Source organism: Phascolarctos cinereus, unplaced genomic scaffold (assembly GCF_003287225.1).
Source record: "Phascolarctos cinereus isolate Bilbo 61053 unplaced genomic scaffold, phaCin_HiC Scaffold_9;HRSCAF=440, whole genome shotgun sequence".
Taxonomy (NCBI): Eukaryota; Metazoa; Chordata; class Mammalia; order Diprotodontia; family Phascolarctidae; genus Phascolarctos; species Phascolarctos cinereus.
In genome coordinates, this window is record NW_027556402.1 from 64,260,226 (window position 1) to 64,282,889 (window position 22,664).

At 38.7% G+C, this 22,664-nt stretch overlaps 1 protein-coding gene across 8 annotated transcripts in view; it reads right to left on the minus strand.

Annotated features, from left to right (window-relative positions):
• Nucleotides 1-905: 905 nt before the first annotated feature.
• The window catches only part of TLR3 (toll like receptor 3), a 34,167-nt gene continuing 12,408 nt past the window's right edge, over nt 906-22,664 (minus strand). For 5 of the 8 annotated variants that reach the window (XM_021007696.1, XM_021007695.2, XM_021007693.2 and 2 more), the window contains 4 exons: nt 15,805-16,257; nt 11,621-11,812; nt 3,744-5,596; nt 906-1,320 (listed from right to left, as the gene is read on the minus strand). In XM_021007696.1, the coding sequence (XP_020863355.1) occupies nt 1,092-1,320; nt 3,744-5,596; nt 11,621-11,812; nt 15,805-16,248 (2,718 nt within the window). In that variant the 5' untranslated portion in view covers nt 16,249-16,257 and the 3' untranslated portion in view covers nt 906-1,091. The remainder of the gene's footprint in view (nt 1,321-3,743; nt 5,597-11,620; nt 11,813-15,804; nt 16,258-22,664) is intronic. The other 3 variants (XM_021007699.2, XM_021007697.2, XM_021007700.2) reach the window with 3 other exon arrangements.

The following is a 22,664-nucleotide window of genomic DNA, read 5'->3' on the forward strand; positions in this document are numbered from 1 at the left end:
CAGAGCTGGGCTGCTCAGGCCCCAGCCCTCAGATCACATCTCTGGAAGCCTCACAATGCCTTAGTAAGTTCCTGTCTTGTGAGAAAGCTTTCCCTTGTTGCAGGGCATTCTCTCATCAAGACAGAGAGAGAGGGGTGCCTTGGCCAGCCCTCCTCCTGCCAGACTCCAAAGATCCATACCCCTGTCATCCCCCTCCCTGTCCAGTATACTCCCTGTACTTTCCCATCCATAGCCCCCAAAGACACCTGCACCTTTGGATTACCTCATCAGTGTTCCTGGCGTTTCTTTCCCACGCTCTTTTCCATATAAACCCTAGCTTGACCCCTGATAGAGGCTGCTTGATTTGGGTGTGCATACCCCTTGCAGCCGCACGCTAATAAATCCACATTTTAAATTACGTCTGGGTCTCACTCGCTGATTTCTCGGTACAACAGAATGAGGCACACATTACTGTTGCTGCTGCTGCTGCTGCTGATGATGATGATGCTGATGATAATGAAGAAGAAGAAGAAGAAGATGAGGATGATGATAGCTGGAAATTATTTAGGGCTTTAAGGTTTGCACAGTGTTTTTCAGATCATTATTATTTCATTTAATTAATTATTAGCCATTTTTAATTCTCTGATTTGATCCTCAAAATAATCTGAGGAAGTTGGTGCTATTATTAACTCCATTTTACAGATGAAGAAACTGAGATAGGCAGAAGTTATATGGCTTACCGAAGGTCACACAGCTAGTAAGTTTCCAAGGTTGGATTTGAACTTGAGTATTATTGACCCAGAGCTCTAGCTACTTCACCACCTAAGTTAAATAATGTAGGAACATGACCAACATATCCTTTGTTTTTGATTAAGTATACTTCTTTGTTACAAGGGAAGGGAGTTCAATGGAAAATGACTATGGTGTTTAAAAAGCATTAATAAAACATTTATTTTTTTAAATGCAAGTATCATTTAAGAATAGAAAAAAATGTAAACAAATTATGGAAGAGATTGCTCCCTCTGACTTACTGTACAACTCCAATTTATTCTAGAACATATGATTATAGTAAACACTTGAACTTAAGTTGATCATCTTGAAAGTAAAGAAATTCATTGTGCTCTATTTCTCATTCCAAGCGCTACTTGTAATTTCTGATAGAATGCATGGACACGTTCTTTCTGAGCTGGCCAATACAAGATGCAGTGAGACCTAAACATTCCTCTTCTTAAACAAAGTGCATGGTTCAGTTTATAATCTGGAATGTCTTCGAGAAAGATCAGGATGATGGAATCCAGATTTTGTTCAATTGCTTGCTGGACTGCATGGTGTACCTTGAACCTGAAATTAAAAAGGAGTAGTTAACCCTGAGTTTTCTTCAATGCTTCAGAAGATTCATTGCTTAATTAATGTGAATTCTTCCTCTATTAACACAGATCACATATTATAGCCACAGTGATCATTCTACTACTACTACTACTACTACTACTACTACTACTACTACCACCACCACTACCACTACCACTACCACTACTACTACTACTACCACTACTACTACTACTACTACCACCACTACCACCAGTACTACTACTACTACCACTACTTCTATTACCACTACTACTACTACTACTACTGTGACTACTAGCATTTATATAGCTCTTCACCATTTGCAAAGTGCTTTACGTGTATCATCTCATCTTCCTAGGTTTTGTTATTGATGTTCAGTCATTTCATTCGTATCCAACTCTTTTGAGCCCATTTGGAGTTCTCTTGGCAAAGATGCTGAAATAGTTTGACATTTCCTTTTCCAGCTCATTTTATAGATGAGGAACTGAAACAAACAGGGTTAAGTGACTTGCTCAGGGTCACACAGCTACTAAATGTCTGAGGCCAGATTTGAACTCAGGGAGATGAGTCTTCCTGACTCCAGGCCCAGCCCTCTATGCTCTATGGCACCACCTAGTAAACTGTAATTCATTGAGTGACTTGCCCCACATTACTCAGCCATATCACTAGTGTGAGTCAGAGGCAGGATTAGAATATAGGTCTTCTTGACTTTATAACCTGCCCTCTATTCACTATGCCTCTAGTTTTCTCAAATCAGTGCTGTTATAATGTGTTTTATCATAGGATCTCAGATGTAGAATATAAGAGAATTTAGAGGATAGTTAATCTGACTCCATTTTTCACTTAAGGAAACTGAGAGTCAGAAAGTTTCATTGGTTCAATGTAGTAAGTGGCAGAATTGGGATTTAAAGCCAGGTCTAAATCCACATGATCTCTCAATCTTTCCCTATTCTCTCAGCAAACCAATGATCTCTTCGTCTGGAAAATCTAATGGTTTTCTCCTAGACCTCACTCTGCTCGAGATTTTTACAGATTTTGACACTGTTTGTCATGCTCTAATGTCAGATACTCTTTCCTTCTTCAGTCTCTTACTCCTTTCATTCCCCACATACCTATTTTGCCATTCTCCAGTCTCCTTTGCTGTGTCATCTTCTACCTCCTGCCTCCCTAGAATGGGCAATCCCCAAAGCTCGCTTCCTTGCCTTGAAGATCATCGTCCACACAAATGACTTCTAAACCTATGTATCTAGCCCGAATCTATCTCCTGAACTGTGACCTGACGTCAACCACCTTCTGCACATCTTTGTCTGAATGTCTCAATGGGACCTCAGACTCAACATATGCCAAACCATTTTCCCTTCTGTTTATTCTTTTAAAAAAAAAATCTGAATTGCAAGAAATGTTGTGTGTGTATGTATGTATGTATGTGTGTGGGCAGCTAGTTGGTGCAATGGATAAAGGGCTGGGCCTGGAGTCAGAAAGACCTGAACTCAAATCCAGCCTCATATACTTGCTAGCTGTGTGACTCTGAGCAAGTGACTTAAAGTCTTTCTGCCTCAGTTTCCCCATCTGTAAAATAGGACTAATAATAGCACCTATCTCACAGATTTACTATGTGGACCAAATGAGATAATAATTGGAAAGCACTTGACCCAACATCTGGCACATAGTAAATGTTACATGATTGTAAACTATTATTGTTATATATTGTACATATGTACATATATGTATGTATTTATTATTATAGCTATATATGTGTAGATCTATATAAATGTATAACATATTACATATAATAAATATATTATGTATACCTCTATATCTATATCTATATATCCATCTATATAGGAGGAAGAGAAGAAGGGAAAGGGGAAAAAAACTTTTATTAAGTACCTGCTATGTGCCCAGCACTGTGCTTTAAAAATAGTATATCATTTGATCCTCACAATAATCCTGGGAAATAGGTGCTATTATCATCTCCACTTTACAGGTGAGGAAACTGAGGCAGACACAGATTAAAAGACTTGCTCAAGGTCAGAAGGCTGGTAAGTATCTTGAGGCAATTTTGAACTCAGTTCTTCCTGAGTACAGGCCTAGTGCTTTTTTCACAATGGCACCACCTAGCTGCCTCTGTGGGGCAGTGGATAGAGTGCAAAGCCAAGAGTCGGAAAGAATCTTTTTCCTGAGTTCAAATCCAGCCTCAGACACTTACCGACTATGTGTCCCTGGGTAAGTCACTTAACTTTGTTTCAGTTCCTCGTTTGTAAAATGAGCCAGAGAAGGAAATGGAAAACCACTCCCACATCTTGCCAGGAAAACTCCAAATGGAGTCTCACACAAAGAGTCTGAAATGACTAAACAACATTGGTTTGAAGACAGATCCCTAAAAATTCATGGACATCCCATACATATTAACCTACCTTTTACACAAGGGGTCTTTCAAGAGATTTCGTGTTATAACAAAAATAATCTTCCTGCTCCTTTTTATGCTGTTGACAATTGCTTCAAGTTCAGGTGTGCCAGCTTCAAAATCTCTTTCCTCCAGACAGAATCTGAGGGAATGGTCTTTTTCTTCCATAGGACAGAAATGCTTCCAGATCCATCGTGCATCTTCTTGGGCATGGACCACATAGGCTGAGTAGTCGTGCTTTTCTGCCTGATGATCAATTTCTTTGAAGCCAAGGACTCGGTGTATGGTCACATTCCAGTAAAAGGCTATTCTCCAGCCTTGAAAGTGGACAAGCAGGACAACAAAGATCAGAGTGAATAAGAAACTGGTATTTATCACAAAGAGTAGCTTAAAAGGGGCACTGTCTTTGCAGGGGGAAATATCAAAGAGCATCACCGGGGTAGCATGATATTGTGGGGGGGTGTTGCAGAGGTAATGACTGGGCAAATCCTCAATATTTGTGTGGGTCCCATTAAGCCAGCTAGCAAACCAAGCCAAACTTTCACAGGTGCAGTCAAATGGATTGAAACTCATATCTAAGGAATTCAGATTCTGGAAAGCTGGTCCAAAAACACTCTTCTCAACAGATGTTATAAGATTCTTCTGCAGGCTTAATGACTTCAGGGTTGTCTGATCATCAAACAGAGAGTCTGGAAGTAAATTCAGATTGTTTAATCCTAAATAAATTACCCGCAGCTGAGACAAACCCTTAAAGACATCTGCTGGAATTTCATCAAAGCCATTAGACTCTAAATTAAGTATGTGGAGGTGAGAAAGACCTTTTAGGAAAAGAACAGGCCCACCAGGATTAGCATGTTTCCAAAGCCGAGCCAAGTTATTGTGCTGTAGATCCAGAATTTCCAACTGATCGAGTCCTTTTAACATTTCATCATTTATGTTTGCAATGTTGTTATTGCTGAGGTCTAGAATGGTCAGATTCCGAAGAGGATGAAAAGGGGATGGAGAGATATCTAGGTGTTTGCAAGCTACTCTGCGAAGCATCAGTCTTCGGAGGCTTGGGACTGAAGCAAATGAGCCACTGGTCAATGTCAGGTATTTGTTGTAGGAAAGGTAAATCTCCACGATGTTCTCCAGACCTTTCCACTCTTGGCCTGTAAGTTCTTGGTTAATTTCATTCAGGCCCAGGTCAAGGACTTCTAGATGGCCCAACCAAGAGAATGCTCCACTCTCTATATGAGAGATTTTGTTTCTGGTCAAGTTAAGAGTAAGCAAGGGAGAATGAGCAAGAGATGAGAAGGTAACATTGGTTAAAGTCTGTAAATTTGCAAAGGAATTGGACAGCGTTGTATGTTTCAGATTTGTTAATCCTGTGAACATGTTGGTGGTAATGCCCAAAAGACTGTTATCCTCCATGTTGAGATATTCCAAACATTTTAGCCACTGGAAAGAAAAATCATCTATCTTAGGAAAGGAAAACATGGCATTTTTTGGTTTAGTGAAGGTTCTTTTCAAGTTCAGGTTTTTTACCTTGGAGAGTCCATAAAAGGAGCGAGAATATAGATGGCCTATGTTATTATACTCCAACCCAAGCCATTCCACGTGTGAAAGGTAAGCAAAGGAATCATTAGCTATTGCCAATAAACCATTATGGGAAAGGTCAAGTGTGGTGAGATTTGTCTGGTTCAGGCCTCTGAAAGTCATGCTGGAAATTTTGGTAAGTTGGGTGTTGCTCAGAGAAAGGCTCAGAACACTTGTGCCTGATAACTGTAAACAAAGCTTCTCTGTGGGTTCGAGGCCAAGCTGAACATTGTTCAGCGAAAGGCCATACAATCTTCCAATTGACTGGAAGCACCCTGGAATAAACTGGAAAAATAAAAATAAGAAGCAAAAAAAAGTTAGTGGTTATTTTACATTACAACCTATTTAAATAGCCTTTCAGAGATGTAGGAAACTAGGTGGTGCAACAAATGGACTTCTGGGCCTGAAGTCAAGAAGATTTGAGTTCAAATCCTCTGTCACACATTTACTAGTTGTGTGACCCTGGGGTAAATCACATAATCTCTGCTTCAGTTCCCTCAATGGTAAAAATGGCAGTAAAAATAGCACCCACCTCCCAGAGTTGTTATGAAGATCAAATAAAATAAAAAGTGCTTAGCACTATGTCTGGAACATAGTAGATGCTTTCTAAATGCTAGCTACTTAGCAGTAGGTAGGGCATAGTTTTGCTGTTCTGGAAGACTGATCTGCCTAAATTCCTGAGAGGCTACCCTGTGTAAAACTGAGAAGGAAGCTGAGTAATGGACTGAGTGCCACATGTGGACTTAGGACAGATTTGGATCCAAACTGCTCTATGTGATTCTGAGCAAATTCCTTAATGTGTCTGTGGATCATTTTCTTAACAAGTAAAATTGATGTGAAACATTTATGTTTCTTAACTAGAAGGCAGCATGGTATAGTGGGTGGAGAATCAGCTTCAGAGACGGGAAATATATGGTTCAAGGTCCACCCCAGTACATACTGGCTTATGAATTTGGGCAAATCACTTACTCTCTCAATTCCTCAGATACTTACTAGATGGTGTGACTTCGAACAAGTCACAACTTAATCTTTCTGGGCCTCAGTCTCCTCATCCATAAAAAAGGTGTGTCTGTAGGATTTAAGGGTCTCTAAAGTTTCTCCCAGCTCTAAAATCCTATGGGTTGCAAAGTGGGTGATGATCTGAATCTGAAGAGGGAGTTCCCTCCCTGGGAACTCCCCACATTGAACAAATCATAGTTCTGGGATTAACAGCATCCCTCCCTCCCCCCAAATGGGCTTTTGCAGTTCCCCGCGTCTATAATGTACTCCCTTCCTCCTCACCTCAGCCTCTTAGTGTCTCCTAATCTCCTTCAAGCTCAGACTGAAATGCCATTTTTTACACGGAGACCTCCTTTCTGGCTCCCTCTAGCTGTTAAATGCCTTCCTTCCAAAATTACCTGATATTCATTTTGTTTATGGTTCTCATTTACATAAACATGTCCCTTGTCTCCCCAGACAGTTTGCAAAGCTTCTTGAGGACAGGGCTTGTTTTTGTTTTGTTTCTGTATCCCCAGTGCCTAGCACTGTGCCTGGTACATAGAAGGCTCCTAATAAATACTCGTTGATTGATTGATAGTCCAGGGCAGGTGTGGGGAACCTGAGACCTTGAGGCCACATGTGGCCTTCTAGGTCCTTGGGTGAGGTCTTTTGACTGAGTCCAAGTTTTACAGAACAAATCCTTTTATTAAGGGGATTTGGTCTGCGAAGTTTGGATTCCGTCAAAGGGCTGCACTTGAAGACCAAGAGGGCCACATGTAACCTCGAGACTACAGGTTCCCCAGCCCTGGCAGAGCAACGAGAGTCTATATTTGATGGTGTATGAGTGAGGGAGGAAGCAGCAGTAGGATTAAAGAAGAAATATATATATATATATAGATATATAGATATATAGATATATATATACATACATATATATGTGTGTGTGTGTGTGTGAAAGATAGAAGTAGGACTTGGAAACTGGTAAATGCTAGAATTTGAGGTAATAGAAGAAGTAATAATAAAAAATAACAATAATAGATACCATTTATATAGCTGTTACTGTGTGCCAGGCACTGTGCTAAGTGCTTTTATAATTATTATCTTATTTGATCCTTATGACAACTCTGTGAGGTAGGTATTGTTATCACCATCTCCATTTTACAGATGAGTAAACTGAGGCACTTAACCAGAGGTTAAGTGACTCGACCAGGGTCACACAGCTAGTAAATGTCAGAGGCCAAATTTGAACTCAGGTCTTCCAGACTCCAGGCTCAGCATTCTACTCACTGTACGGTCTAGCTGCCCCTAATTTTGTAGATGTTGCAAATGTCAGTATTTGTCTTTTAAAAACAAATGAGAACTCCATGTGGGAAACTAAACAGATCACTAGAGTAAATGTTAGGAGTCATGGAATCTTAGGATTGGCAGAGATTCCAGGGCTCATCAAATTCAACTTCTTGTACTCACACCTTTTTAAAAGGGGATGCGACTTTTTAGGGATGTAGATTTTTAAAGTACATGTAACTTCAGTTTTCTATAATGTCAACAGGAAACAAACTCTGAGGGAAGGAAGGAGTTGGTTTTGATTTCCTCAGAGAAATTAGAATAAGATTAATATCCTAGAACATTAAGAATGGTCCCACCATTGTACCTGGTTCTATTTCAACTCAAGTACTGAAGGATTCATGGTGCGTATATGACATTTTACTAAGAAGAGATGGAATCATATTGGAAGCTTGTAAGAAGACTGCCCATTCGGTCCATTCCACAATTCCTTCCTTTATCAAAAATTTTGCCTTTTTAGCAGGTATTTTGACAAATAAGCCCTCTTAGATGGAGTTTAAAATGTACTCAATTCATATCAAAATTTGCTTTAAAGCAAATAGTGTAATAAGAATATTTCAAAGTATGTCGTATGGAAAACACCCTGGCTCTGTTTTCAAAGAGCTAGACTGTCTTTCTCTAACTTTAACTTTTCAAGGATTTCACTTGCTTAATGCCGATTATGGTCCCTGTATTCCCTAGTAGATGCTACTATTAATGGTAGTAGCTAGCATTTATATATTGCTTTAAAGATTACAAGGCACGTTCCAAATATTCTCTTATTTGATACTCACAGCAACCCTAAGAGGTACAAGCTATTATTATTCACATTTTGCAGATGAGGAAACAAGCCAATAGAGGTTAAGTGACTTGACCAGGGTCATATAGCCATTAAGCGTCTGAGGCAGAATTTGAACGCAGTTCTTTCTGACTCTAAGTCCAAAGGTCTATGCATTGCACTATGAGTTGCTACAGTTCCCCCATTTTTCAAAAAACAAAATCAGGATTTGGCCAACATTCTATTGATGAGTGCCTTAGCAAGGTGAGTCCTTAGACAAAAAACATAGGGTTGTTTCTAGTTTGTTAGAAACTCTCAGAACTTGAAATCCAGCCTTCATGAAGCTGGGATTGCCTCTATGCTAGGATAAGACATCAGAGGAATCTGTAGTAAAATTTCTCTCTCTTGACCTGGCATCTGGGAACCCAGATTTCAGGGAGTGCATGAACTTGGATGGGAAGATAATTACATCTCTATTTTTGTTAAACTTTGGTTTTCTTTTTAATTCTATATATTTTATATTTTGACTTTAAAAATATTAATCAGAAAAGGAGTCCATAGGCTTCACCAGACTGCCAGAGGGATCCATGACACAGAAAATGATCAAGAGCCTATGTGATAGGACCAGCATTTTCCTGATGCAAGTTCCTTCCCTCACTTTCTCAACCACCTCAGAGTTCTCCTCCCACACAACCTGATTGGTCCCAGCTCCCTTGATGCTGCATTCTGGTCCAAGGGCATAGCTGGGTGATGTTGGAGCCTCTCAGACTTTGTGGGTGCTTTAGACCAGGCAAGTCACCAAACCCTGACTAGACATGCTTCCAAATGGAGATGAGAGGGGCCACCTCCAGAGAAGCTAAGCTCCACAGTAACCTCATTACACATTCTTGTTGTGTTAAATGCTTGTTAAATGTTCAGTGACTTGTAGGTGCCTCATTTCATCACGACTTTGAAACTTTTCTCGAGGGTGCTGGCTCTAGAGCCCGTCTCCAACCAGATCCCTGAACTATTACATCCTGCTAAATTCTAGACTTCTCATTTTTCTAACACTCCACCAATCTTCTCTGACCCAGGCTGCAATCTGACTTTGAGATCCCTGCCTTTGGGGCTGTCCTTTCTTTCACCAGCTCCCTCTGTCTTCTCTCTTCCCTAACTTACCTTCAAATAGCTGTGGCTTTCCTTAGTGCAGAGGCTGGGAATAAAGAAAACAGAGAGGAAAAAATCCAGGCTGAAGTGGAAATAAAAGATGGGGCCAGTCCCTAGCAGGGTGGGTGGTCTGGGGAGCACAGAAAATACTATTCACACACCCAGGCATCAGTTAACAGTTGGCTTTTTTCAGCAGCCAGCAAGAAAGAGAGAAACATGATATAAATACAGTAGATAAAATCAGAAAGAAGTGGTCATATCCAAAACCTTGCAGTTACTGAGTCTGGCTAATTTGGTGTATAATATACGGGAACAAGAGCCAATTTCCTTCCTAATCAAAAAAGATTAGAAAGGCAATGGGATGTTCCATGGGAAATGATGGATTTAGAGATAGAACCTGTCTGGCAGTTTGAACTTGGGTAAATCATTTAACCTCTCTACATTTATTTCCTCATTTACACAATGAGTGACTTCTAGAGCAGAGTTCTTAACCTGGGGTGCCTGAACTTGTTTTTCCTTTTTTTAAAAAAAAAAAATCTGCTGGCAGCTAGGTGCTGCACTGGATAGAGCACTATCCCTGGATTCAGGAGGACCTGAGTTCAAATCTGGCCTCAGACACTTGATACTTCCTAACTGTGTGATGCTGGGCAAGTCACTTAACCCCAATTGCCTCACCAAAAATAAAATAATAAATAAACAAACAAATAAATATTGGGGGAAAAAAATCTGATATCTGTATTTTGACACCATTGGGTTCCTTTATAATTCTATGTATTTTATTTTGGGCATTTAAAACATTATTCTGAGAAGGAGTCCCTAGCCAATCAATTTGTTAAAAAATAAGCATTTATTAGTCTTCCTCCAACTTCCAAAGGAGTCCATAACACACCAAAAAGATTAACAAATCTTGGTCTCAAGATCTTTTTCTAAGATCCTCTGCTAACCCCAAATCTTATTTCGGCTGGAAATTTAAAATATATCTGCAAAATAATTAATACAGTGGGACAATATTCCTTTATGAAGAGCAAGGAACATAACAGAAATTAGTTACTTTAGGGGCAAAAAGGCAAAAGAGAGTATTGATAATAATGCTAATAGGATTCTAATAGGATTATAGATCTGAATTATGGAAGAGATCAAAGAATCATATAAACCAGAGGTTCCCAAATATATTTGGCCTATTGCCCTCTTTTCAAAAAAAAAAATTACTCAGTCCCCCCAGGAAATCTACTTTCTTTATCCCTTTAGCATTTTTTAAAATTTGCGTCATTTCAAAAAAATACAAATTTGTTCGAAATGATGCATCTTACATTTAGTAATTTATTATAAATTTGTGGGTTTTTTCCTGCATTGAAATTTGATGATACAATATTGCATCATGTAACCATATAGTATCTTATTATAAACAAGTCATTACATGCACATATGCATGCTGGACTTCCCCACAATGCACAGCATGCTCATCTGGCAGCACTTGCTTGTTAAGACCTGTCAGTAGACTTTCCCACTGATCAATTATAACTTGCATTTTGTGTGTTTATTTGGAAAATAATGTAATCACTATGACTTTAACTCTGTTACACAACAGATGAAACATGTACTAACAATTTTTCCAAATTTTCTTCTCTTCTTTCCCTAAGCTTCCACTGCTCCCTTATTTTTATATATTTAATGCCCCCCAATTCCACCTGAGGATACCATTGCCCCCCTGGATCATTCCAGTGCCTCCCAAGGGACAGTATTGCCCATTTTGGGAGCTGATCTAACTACTTGATTTCCAACAGGCCAAAGTGTTATCACTGTCCCTTTAAAGATGAGGCAACTTAGGACGAGAGGAGTAACATCTCTGGCCCAAGACCACAGTTAGTAAGTAGGGAAAACATGAACCCAAGTTGTTTTCCTCTCTTTCCAGGTAGTGTTTATGCAGATATGGTAAGCTTTCTCCTGAGCACAACACAACAGGAAATAAGGCATTTTGAGTAGCCAGATTGGAAGCTGTGACCTCCTTTCTTAGGTGTCTAGATTTTCATCAGTTGGCTCCTTTACACAGAGCTCAATCTAAAGTCAGCGATGCCAGTTCTTACCTCTTTCAGTGGGTTTGAAGACAAATCGAGTTGCCTCAAAGAAGAATTGCCAAGGTAATCGAAGTCTTCATTTTTTAAGGTGTGTATTTTGTTGTTAGTTAACAGAAGTTCCTGGAGATTTTCTAGTTGTACCTGAGTTCCTAATTTTGTAGATGATAAACCACTGTGAGATACGTCTAATATGCATAAATCCTGAAGGGGAAGAATTAAAAACAAAAGCATGACAATGTGTATATTAGTCTTCCAATAAAAAAAACTTTAAAGTTTTAATTAAATTAATCTTTAATTAAAGATTTAATTATCCTTGAAGTCAAAGTATGGCCTATCATTATTACCTCAATACTTCATGGTTCTATAATCATTATCAGTGTGAGTACTTCTTCCATCAATGCAGTGACATATTAGGTGGTCTTCATGGGATCATAGATTTAGAACTGGAAGAGCCCTTAAAGGCTAAGTTTATCCCCTTCATTTTTCAGATGAGAAAAATGAGGCACAGAAAGATTAAATGACTGGACCAGGTTCACACAGCAAAGAAGTATATGAGGTGGGATTTGAACCCACATCTTCCAGACTCCAACTCCAGCTTTCTACACACTACTCCACATTGCCTTTCTGAAGGTTGGTATGACTAGAAATGTCATTACCATTTTGCCACCCATTGAGTGTTAATCTTTTCCATATTTAGCTAAACCTATCAGTGGATGACAAGCATACCATGTGTATGCAGTTTGCATTCCAGAAGTATAACCTTCAAGAAGCCATGATCATGGCCATGATTGATATTAAGCTATTAATAAGGAACTGAGAAGGACCTTAGTGGGATATTCTACTAATCTGTGTGAAAAGCCACAGTAGAGTTAAAGAAGCAACTTAATAAATGTTTCCTAGGGTCACATACCTCAGAGGAAAAAAGTTCCCAAGGCCTATCACCTCACAACATTTTCTCTCATCAGCTGGGAGCTAAGAAGTCATGCCACTGGAATGCAGTTAAAGAGTAAGATGGCAGAAGCAAAGGTCTTTTGAATGCTTCCAGACCAATCAAAGAGCCTCCCTTTTACCTTGTGATTAGTCAGAACCAGTAAAAGAATGTCTACACATGTTCCACAGCCTCTCCAAGTTGCCTCCATTGAATCATGACTCTCTTAGAACTAGGCTTCCTCAGCGTTTCCACATGGGGAGATGCCATCCCAAGTGTTCTGAGTATTTTCCAGAAACCTGTTACATTCACGTAGTCTTTTTTTTTCTTACTGGATTTGTGATGGAGAATTTGTTTGTTTCAAATTTGTGATTTTGTTGGTGTCAGAAACTTCTGGTGATGAAGCTCCCCCTGCCAATGCAGATCAATACCTACTCTGCAACTTGCGATCTTGGAGAATTATCTTCATAAACCACTGATAATATACACTTACATTATGTATATTGAGCAGGAGGTTAGATTCAATAAGAACTGAGATTTTGTTCCAGGTCAGCCCCCACAGCTATTGGCCAAGGGGAGCAATCCTGTGGAGAAGAATTCTACCATCTGTACTACAGCCAACGTTCATGACTGAACAACTGCCATGGATGGGCTTCAGTTAAGCCAGCTTCACTGAAACGGCAAGATGCCCATAAGGCATCAGGATGTGGTGTGTGCCAGTTAGGTCAAACCACTGCAACTAACCACCTCCCCACAGATTCTGTAGAGACAGCTAAAGATCCTGCTCCCAAGCCCTGCTTCCAGCCCATCCTCAGAGGCCAGCTTCCAGGGGAGCAACTCTAATGGAGAGGCTGCCCAGCAAATGCCTTCTCAAGGGCCTTAGGAACTGCAGACCCAGAAAATGAAGTTCTCACTGTCAAAGTTTGGGGCACAGTTAAATGATTAAAAAGATGTGCTTTATTCATGTTTTTAAAAAAATGTTTTCACATGCAACTGGGAAATAAGAAATACAGGAAAAAGGGTACAGAAGTCTATCCTGCTCTACAGGAAAATAGAAGGGCAAGGGGATAAGAGAAGGGAGGGGGGAGAGAGATAGAAGAGAAGGCAGACTAGGGAAAGGGGTATTCAGAATGCATGCCATCTTGGGGTGGGGGTAGGGGTGAGAAATTTGGAACTCAAAAACTTGTGGAAGTGAATATTGAAAACTAAAAATAAATTTATATTTTAAAAAAAAGATGTGCTTTATTGATGGAAATGACATGGCTATTTAGTCATTTTTTAGTCATGTCAGCCTCTTGAGGTTTTCTTGGCAGAGATATTGGAGCGGTTTGCCATTTCCTTCTCCAGCTTATTTTACAGATGAGGAACTGAGGCAAACAGAGTTAAGTGACTTCCACAGGGTCACACATCTAGTTAGTGTCTGAGACTGGATTTGAACTCATGAAGATGAGTCTTCCTGATTTCAAGCCCAGTTCTCTAACCACTGTACCACCTAGGCTCCCTCAAAATTGTTGTTTGTTGTTGAGTTGTTTTAGTTGTGTCCAACTCTCTGTGATCCCATTTGGAGCCATTTCCTTCTCCAGCTCATTTTATAGATGAGGAAACTCAGGCAAAAAAGGGTAAGTGACTTACCCAGGGTCATATAGCTAGTAAGTATGAAAAACTGAATGGGAACTCAATCATTCAGGTGACTCCAGGGCCAGCATTCTATCCATTGCACCATCTAGCTGGGCCTTTCTATCCACTAGTTCTAAGCATAGAGTAGGTGCTTAATAAATACTTTTTTCACTCATTCATTCATTCCATCATTCCACTCCAATACTCTTTGATTCATATTGAGAAGGAAACATTGGAGCTAATGGAAGCACTACTTTAAGTTTGAACCACAAAAAGGACATTTTGAGGTGTCTGTTTTGCTTTATCTATGTTATTTTTTTCACTACCCCTCTTTGAAGAAATGTCAGGAACTGTTGTTCCAAAAGTCTAATCATCCATCACTTCGTAGAGAGAATCAACAACCCTAAAGTTTCTCTTCAGTGTCCTTTAAGGTGAGATTTGGTCAACATCTGTCCTCCCTTCCTGTCTTACGACACCTTTCCTGAACAGTTGCCACCAGCTCTAACTTAAGCATTACAATAGAAAGCAATAAAAACTGGCTTATTTGTTTTGGGTTTGGACCCTTGAGTTCATTGAGTCCTGCCTCATTCTTGTTCAGATGCAGAAGCAAGACCAGAGAGATACCAAATACTTGTCATCATATGCCTCAGTAAAGAAGCCAAGAAAAAACACAGGTCTTCTGACTCCAAACCAGGGTTCTTTCCACTATCCCACACAGCCTCTCACCCAACTTTCACATTTGGCTATCCATTATAAAAGAAATGGAGTCTGAAGACAATCCATTCTAAAGAGAACTTTAGAACTTCAAACTTTCTTCTTGAGACTGCTAAGGGGTCTAACCAGTGGTGTCTAACTCCCATAGAAACAGATTTCTACTGGTTGCCTATTGACTTGGAAAACCATGAATTAACATTATCTATGTTGTATTGTATTTTAATGTATTTTCTTAAACATTTCTCAATTACATTGTGGAGTTTTGCATGAGCTTGAAGCCTAGGAGTGCTGGACTTGGAGACAAGTAAAATAATATCTGTACAACAGTAATAGCTAGCATTTTTGTGGGGCAGCTGGGTGAAGAGTGAATGGAGCTGGAGTCAGGAAAATCTGAGTTCAAATCCAGCCTCAGACACTCACTAGCTGTGTGACCCTGAGCAAGTGACTTAACTCCTGTTTGCCTCAGTTCCTCCTCTGTAAAATGGGGACACATTGGAGAAGGAAATGGAAACGACTCCACTATCTTTGCCAAGAAAACCCTACAAACAAAGTTCAACGGGTCACACAGAGTTGAACACAACTGAACTGGACAAGAATTTAGGTAGGACCTGCTCAACAAAGTGTTGCACGTATATTATCTCATTGGATCTGGGTTTGAAAGGAAGACCTGGGTTTGAATCCCGCCTGAGACATTTACTAACTGTGGAGCTCTGGGCAAGTCATTTTATTTCTCTTATACACAGCCACAGTTGTTTCAACTATAAAAATGTGATAATGATAACATCTATCTCATAGGGTTGTTGTGAGAATCAAAAGATATAATCCATCATATAACACATTCTGCAACCCCCCAGACACTATATGCACATTAGATATTATTATCATTATTGTTGCTATTCATGTTACCTGTGGCAAAAGAATATGTTTATATTACCTTTAAATTTTTAAAAGGGTTGTTACTGATTTTCTGAAATGAGTTGAACTTTAAATAAAGTTCCATAAGGCCTGTGCAGTGGGCAAACATGGCGTCAGTAATCTGGGATAGCTCGTTGTGCTGAAGGTTCAAAACTTTCAACAGAGGCAGCCTTTGACACAATTCTGGCTCCAGCTTTGAGATGCTGTTGAACCCCCCATCCAAGGTGATGAGTTGGTTGTACCTTGTCAGATTGGCAGCTGGTAATCTTTTGAGTTGATTGTGCGTAAGGTTCAAGGTTGTGATGTTGGTTGGGAGATCAGGAGGGATTTGGGTCAATTTCAGGTGACTGCAATCAGCCACTTCTCGTCTGACAACACAGTCTTTTACAGATTCTGTGCACACCATCTGAAGGGGCAATATTCCAAGAAAGAAGTAGCTCCAATAGGACAAACATCTTGCCATGATTCTGCTCTGCAAAAGAATCCAAAATAAGTACGTACATGATTAATAACACAAGATTTCCTAAACAATTTGCGCAGATTACTTGCTATGCATATGACCAAAATAACCTTGCCTATTTTGATTATGCCACAAGAGTTGCATAATGGATAGAGAGGGTTCCTCAGAATCAGGAGGGATCTGTGTTCAAGTCTCACTTCTGACAAATATTGGACATGTGATCATAGATAAGTCCATTAATATCTCAGAATCTCGCTAATGACTCATTTAGCCTGGAAACTACACAGCAAATGTCAATTTGCATTGGTAAAGGAAATTTCTCATCCTATATCAATGAAATCACAGCTCCAATTCCTGCCCCCTTTTTTTCCCAAAAGATCACCAGGTTGAGAAGCAGTATGGTATGATAGATTTATAGCTGCACCACTCCCTGTCTCCCCTCAGTGTTCTCTGCCCCACCTCCTCCACTTCAGCAACCTTCCTCCTTTAATTTCATTCTTCATCTCCCAAATCTGAATATGCCTGGAGCATTCTCCATCTTGGCCTCTCTATACCTAGCCATCCTATTAGGACTAAAATTAAGAAACATCAAACTCCAAACTCATTATCTTGAGTTATAAAGCTTTGCTGATCTCACTGTGCCAATTACCGCCATCAAATAGATATCAATAATATGGTAAGCATATATGCTGTGTTAATTGAAGGGTTCAAATTCAATTCAACAAATATTTATCGAGCATGTATCATAAACAGAGCTTGAAAGGTGAAATTGATTTATATTTGGCCTTCGAATTGGAAAGATTCTGATACACCCTGGCTCTGATTCTGGACAAGTCATTCAACCCGTCAGTATGCCCAAATGACTTTCTATGACAGGGCTTCCCAACCCAAGTTATAGGTACTACCTGCAATATGAGAAACTTTTCAAGAGGGTAAGAAAAATGTTTGGCAAATTACTTTATTATACTATTGAAACATTCCAGAAGTAGGAGTATTAGTGAGAAAAAAAAAATGTGTAGCTTAGAGAGCCAACAATGAGAAACCAGGGGACGGTGAGAAAAGGAAAGGATGTTATAATGTACCTAAAAAATACATGAAGGATAGTGATACAGAAATAATTCCCATTGACCAAAACCTACTGAATGAAGTTTAAATATGAAGTACGTTTCATTTTAAGTTAGAACAAATAGTGCCCATGATCCAGTGAATGGAAGAGGAACTAACCAATGTCCACAATAACCCCAAAGTCCAAAATCATTTCCAATCTACAAAGTTCCAAAATGCCAGGCATACCCTTGAAGAAGCATGCCTCTTTCTTACCAGATGTGGTCACAAGGCTTAATTCTGCTTACAACTTCTCTCTATGAATCAGGACTCTCAATCAATCCTGTTCTCAGTCAAATCCAAAGCAAGAAATAATTTGGAGGCTGAACATGATATATACCAGTTATATAACTGGTATCTATTTTTAAGAATCATACTAAGAAGAAAACTCTTGGTTGATAAGAAGCCAAATCAAGGGTTTGATTCATTTTCTTCACTATGTTCTGATAAACATTGAAAATTTATGATAATAAACAATGTTATGTATTAAATAAGATTTTCTTTCTGAAAAGTGAATCACTTTTATCTTATCTCTTTTGTGCATGTATGTGATATATACATACATGCCCACCATGTACACACACACACACACACACACACACACACACACACACACGACTCAACTCTAGAATTTATTTCCAATGGGCAGCTAGGTGGCATAGCGCATAGAATACCTAGCCTGGGGTCAGGAAGACTCATTTCCCTGAGTTCAAATCCAGCTTCAGATACTTAACAGCTGTATGACTCTGAGCAAGTCACTTAATCCTGTTTGCCTCAGTTTCCTCATCTGTACAATGGGCTGGAGAAGGAAATGGCAAACTACTCTGATATCTTTGCCAAGAATACCCCAAATGGGGTCACAAAGAGTCAGACAATGACTGAAAACGAACAAACAACAACAAAAGAATTGATTTCCATTCATATTGAATAGGGGATACAGGAAGGCTTACTAAAAGCCCAAAGGTATGGGGACTTAAAGAACGGTTGGAAATCCTGCTGCTCTTAGGGTCTAAGTTGCAGAACGTATATATATATACATATATATATATATATATGTATATATATATATATATATGTATATATATATGTGTATATATGTGTATATATATGTATATATATGTATATATGTATATATATGTATATATGTATATATGTGTATATATGTGTATATATGTATATATATGTATATATGTATATATGTGTGTATATATGTGTATATATATGTGTATATATATGTATATATGTATATATACGTGTATATGTATATATATGTGTATATATATATATATATATATATATATATGTATATATATACACACACACACACACACACACACACACATATACATATGTATCTTTACTGTGATATTGAGATTCCTTGGCTGCACTTTTCTACACCAATGGAATTATGAGTCTGGTCCAAATGTGTAAGGATATACAAGGTCTAGTGCTAGTCATTGCAAATACAGATATGACAAATGACAGAATCTCTGTCCATGAGGATGGGGCACATACAGATGACTCTAGGACAAGTTAGAAAACTATGAAATGCAATGCAAAGTCAAATAGAACAACTGAGGGATTTAAAGTAAGGAGGGACTACTGCCAGATGAGGAGGGTGAAGTGGATGAAGAGTGCCTTAGAGGACGTGGCAGCTGAGACAGACATTGAAGAGTGTCACTAAACAGAGTTTGGGGAGATTCATTCAAGGCAGAGGGAAGGACTTAGACAAAGGCACAAAGGTGGAAGAGGTCAGGGTAGAAATAAAGAATGGTGGGGCAGCTAGGTGGTGAAGTGGATGGAGCACTGGCCCTGAAGTTAGGATGACCTGAGTTCAAATCTGGCCTCAGACCAAACACTTGACACTTACTAGCTGTGTGACCCTGGGCAAGTCACTTAACCCCAATTGCCTTAAAAAAAATAAAGAATGATGAGTAGCCCAGTGTGGCTGGAGGAGAGACGGTATAAAGTGGAATACTACAAAATAAAGTCATATAGAGAAGAAGGAGTCTTTGAAAAACTTAAGTAAATTCAGTAAGCACCAACTGTACTATGTCCTAGATTTCTAAGCTATGTTGCTAAGGATGCAAATAGGCATTCCTGAGGAAATGCATTACCTCTCCCAGGTGAGATATTTTGTATCTCGTGGGGAACAAGAGGAATATTCAGCACCCCTTATGCAAGCTGTCCATTTTGCTTCCTACTTAAGTTTTTCAAAGACAATCTACCTGGAAGTAAATAGTGCACAGGAAATGGGCTTCAGCACTTGAGTTTCACACTGCAGTCTTTAGTGTACACCATTATCTGTAATTTACTATCTTGGAAAGTTGCCTGAAGCGTAGAGAGGTTGACTTGCTGGTATGAGTCACAGGCAGATTTAAACCCAAATCTTCTTATCTCTGAGGCTACTCTAGCTCTGGATAATAGCCTTACCAACTATCTCTGATTGTGTTCACTGGCTAAGTTTTCCTGAGCTAATTGTTTTCCACAGCAGTTTTCTCATTTCTTCATTCATCTCTACCTCTTAATACAGTGGAAAGAACAGTATCTCTGGTGCTGAAAGACCCAGGTTTAAACTGTGCCTATGAATCCTGCAATTTGTATAACCTTGGGCATGTCATATGCCCTCCCTCAGCCTAATTTCCTCACCTGTAAAATGAGAGGGATTAGACTATTTGTCTTCTGAGATTCCTTCTATTTTTAAGTCTATGCTTCCATAATGTTTTTGCTCTTTCATCAGCCTACAAGGAGAATGGGCAGATTTCTCAGATGAATTTTCACAAATCCCTTTTTGTTAAGCCCTTCCCCCTTGTCTAGGGCCTTCACAAAAGGGCACAGAAAGGAGGAACAGATGCCACTTCTACCCTCGCCTCCTTTCCACTACTCCTTTTTCTCCTTCCTACCCCACATCCCTTGGATCCAACTAATTTCTTCCTTTGAGCTCGGAGGAATACATTGATTTCCACGGCATCACTTTTCCAATTTTTTGAAGTTATTTTTATTCTTTAATTTTAAATTGACATACAAAATAAGAAAAGAAAAAAATAGCATTGCCTTGTACATGACAGAACATAGGAGAGAATTCAATATAAAACAATAAATTTCCACTTCAAGAAAGCCTTTATAGTAAATACTACTCATTATATTCAAAGCTGTCCATCTTTTCTTTGCTCCTTGTAGGTTTTCTTTTGTTCTCTGCTGTGCACTTCTTACTTTATTCCCTCCCCCCTGCCAAGAAGGCTACAATTAAGTGTATATATACGTATGTATGTATGTATACACACACATATATATACATACATATATACAACACATATACCTATGCACACATATATACATATATACACACATATATAGATATTTATAATCATACATATATATATATATATATATATATATTTACACTTATACGATAGTCTATGTCATGCTTATCTCCACCTGTCATCTGTTTTTCTGAAGGTGGACAGCATCCTCCTTCATTAGTCCAAATCTTCCCATGCTTTTCTAATTCAACCAGCTCATCATTTCCTGCACCACAGCAATATTCCAACCCAATCACGTTATATCTGAGAGATTGTCTCAACAATGCTCTCACCTTATAATGTGGTTTAAGGACTGACACTACTGAATATATTTCCTTTACATTTTTCTTCCCCTGGCCTCTTTGAAGTTTCTGACCAAGTCAGAAGTTGAAGTTTGAAGTTCTTTCAAATCAACTTTGTTGTTTTTTTTAACTCAGTAACATAATTTTTTAGTAATTTACCTGGATTGGCATTACATATTTAGGTAAAATTGACATTTTTTTAATATTGCTTTGCCTACACATGAACAGTAAATACTTTTAGATCTTACTTCATTTGTATAAGTTTGTGTTCGTATAGTTCCTGTGTTTGTTTTGGCAGGTATACTCTCAGGTATTTTATACTGTCTAGTTATTTGAAATGATCTAAAACAATATTGAATAGTACAGCTGACATACAGTGTAGTTTCCCTATTTTTCTCTTTTGATTAAATCTACTTTAGCTTTAACTTTGTCTGAAATCATGATTACTGCTCCTGCTTTTTTAAAGTAATAAATTCTACTCCTGACTTCTTTTTTAAATGTTTGTGTGTATCTCTTGTTATTATAGCATTTCCTGAAAGAACACACTCTATACCTTGCCCTCTATACCTATACTCTATACTTTCACTCTATACCTTGCCCTCCTGTTCTTTAATCTACCCACCCCTCCAAGAATCCCTCCCATCACCCTATCCCCTTATACCCTCTTGTTTCTTTCTGACTTTTATACCCTTCTACATATGTGTGTGTGTGTGTATATGCATATATATGTTGTTCTGTCTTTAACCCATTCCTGATGAGAGTAGGGTTCCAGCACTTCCTGCCCTCCCCCCTACTAGCTTTTTCTGAATCTTTTTCCCTTTTTTGTCCCTTTTATATGAGATAATTACTCCTTTTTATCTCTTCCTACAACATTTTATTTTTTAGACTCACCCCATCATACTCACCTCAGCCCAAGCCTTCCTTTTAGACCACCCAAATAGAAGTGACAGTCATAAAAGAACTTATATTATTTTCATATATACAAAGTAAATAATTGAACCTTACTGTGTCCCTTAAAATTGGTCCTTAATGTTTACTTTATATTTCTCCTAAATGTTGTATGTCAAATTTTCCCTTAAGCTCTGCCATTTTTGTCATACATACCTAAAAGTCTTTCAGTTCATTAAATGTCCAGGTTTTTTTTTCCCCATTCAGGATTATATTTAACTTTGCCGAGTAAGTTACCCTTGGTCATAACCCTAGCTCTTTTGTTCTATGGAACATAGTATTCCAAGGCCTGTGGTCCTTCAACATAGTAGCTGCTGGGTCTTGTATAATCCTTAATGTAGCTCCAAGATATTTGAATTGTTTTTTTCTTGTTGCTTTCAGTATTTTCTCCCTAATCTGGGAGCTTTGAAACTTAGCTATGATATTCCTGTATGTTCTCCTCCTGGGATCTCTTTCAGGTGGTGATTGGTAGATTTTTTTCTATTTTGGCTTTGCCTTGTTGTTCTGGAACACCATGGCAATTTTCCTTAATAATTTCTTATATTATTGTATCAACATTCTTTTTTTAATCATAATTTTCAGGAAGTCCAACTATTCTTATATTATTTCTCCTTACTCTGTTCTCCAAATCAGCTGTCTTTCTAATGAGATATTTCAAATTCCCTTCTAATATTTCATTCTTTTGGTTTTGTTTATTATTTCGTTGTGTCTTAGAACATCGTTAAATCTCTTTTGCCTAATTCTAGTTTTCTTTTTTTTCCTT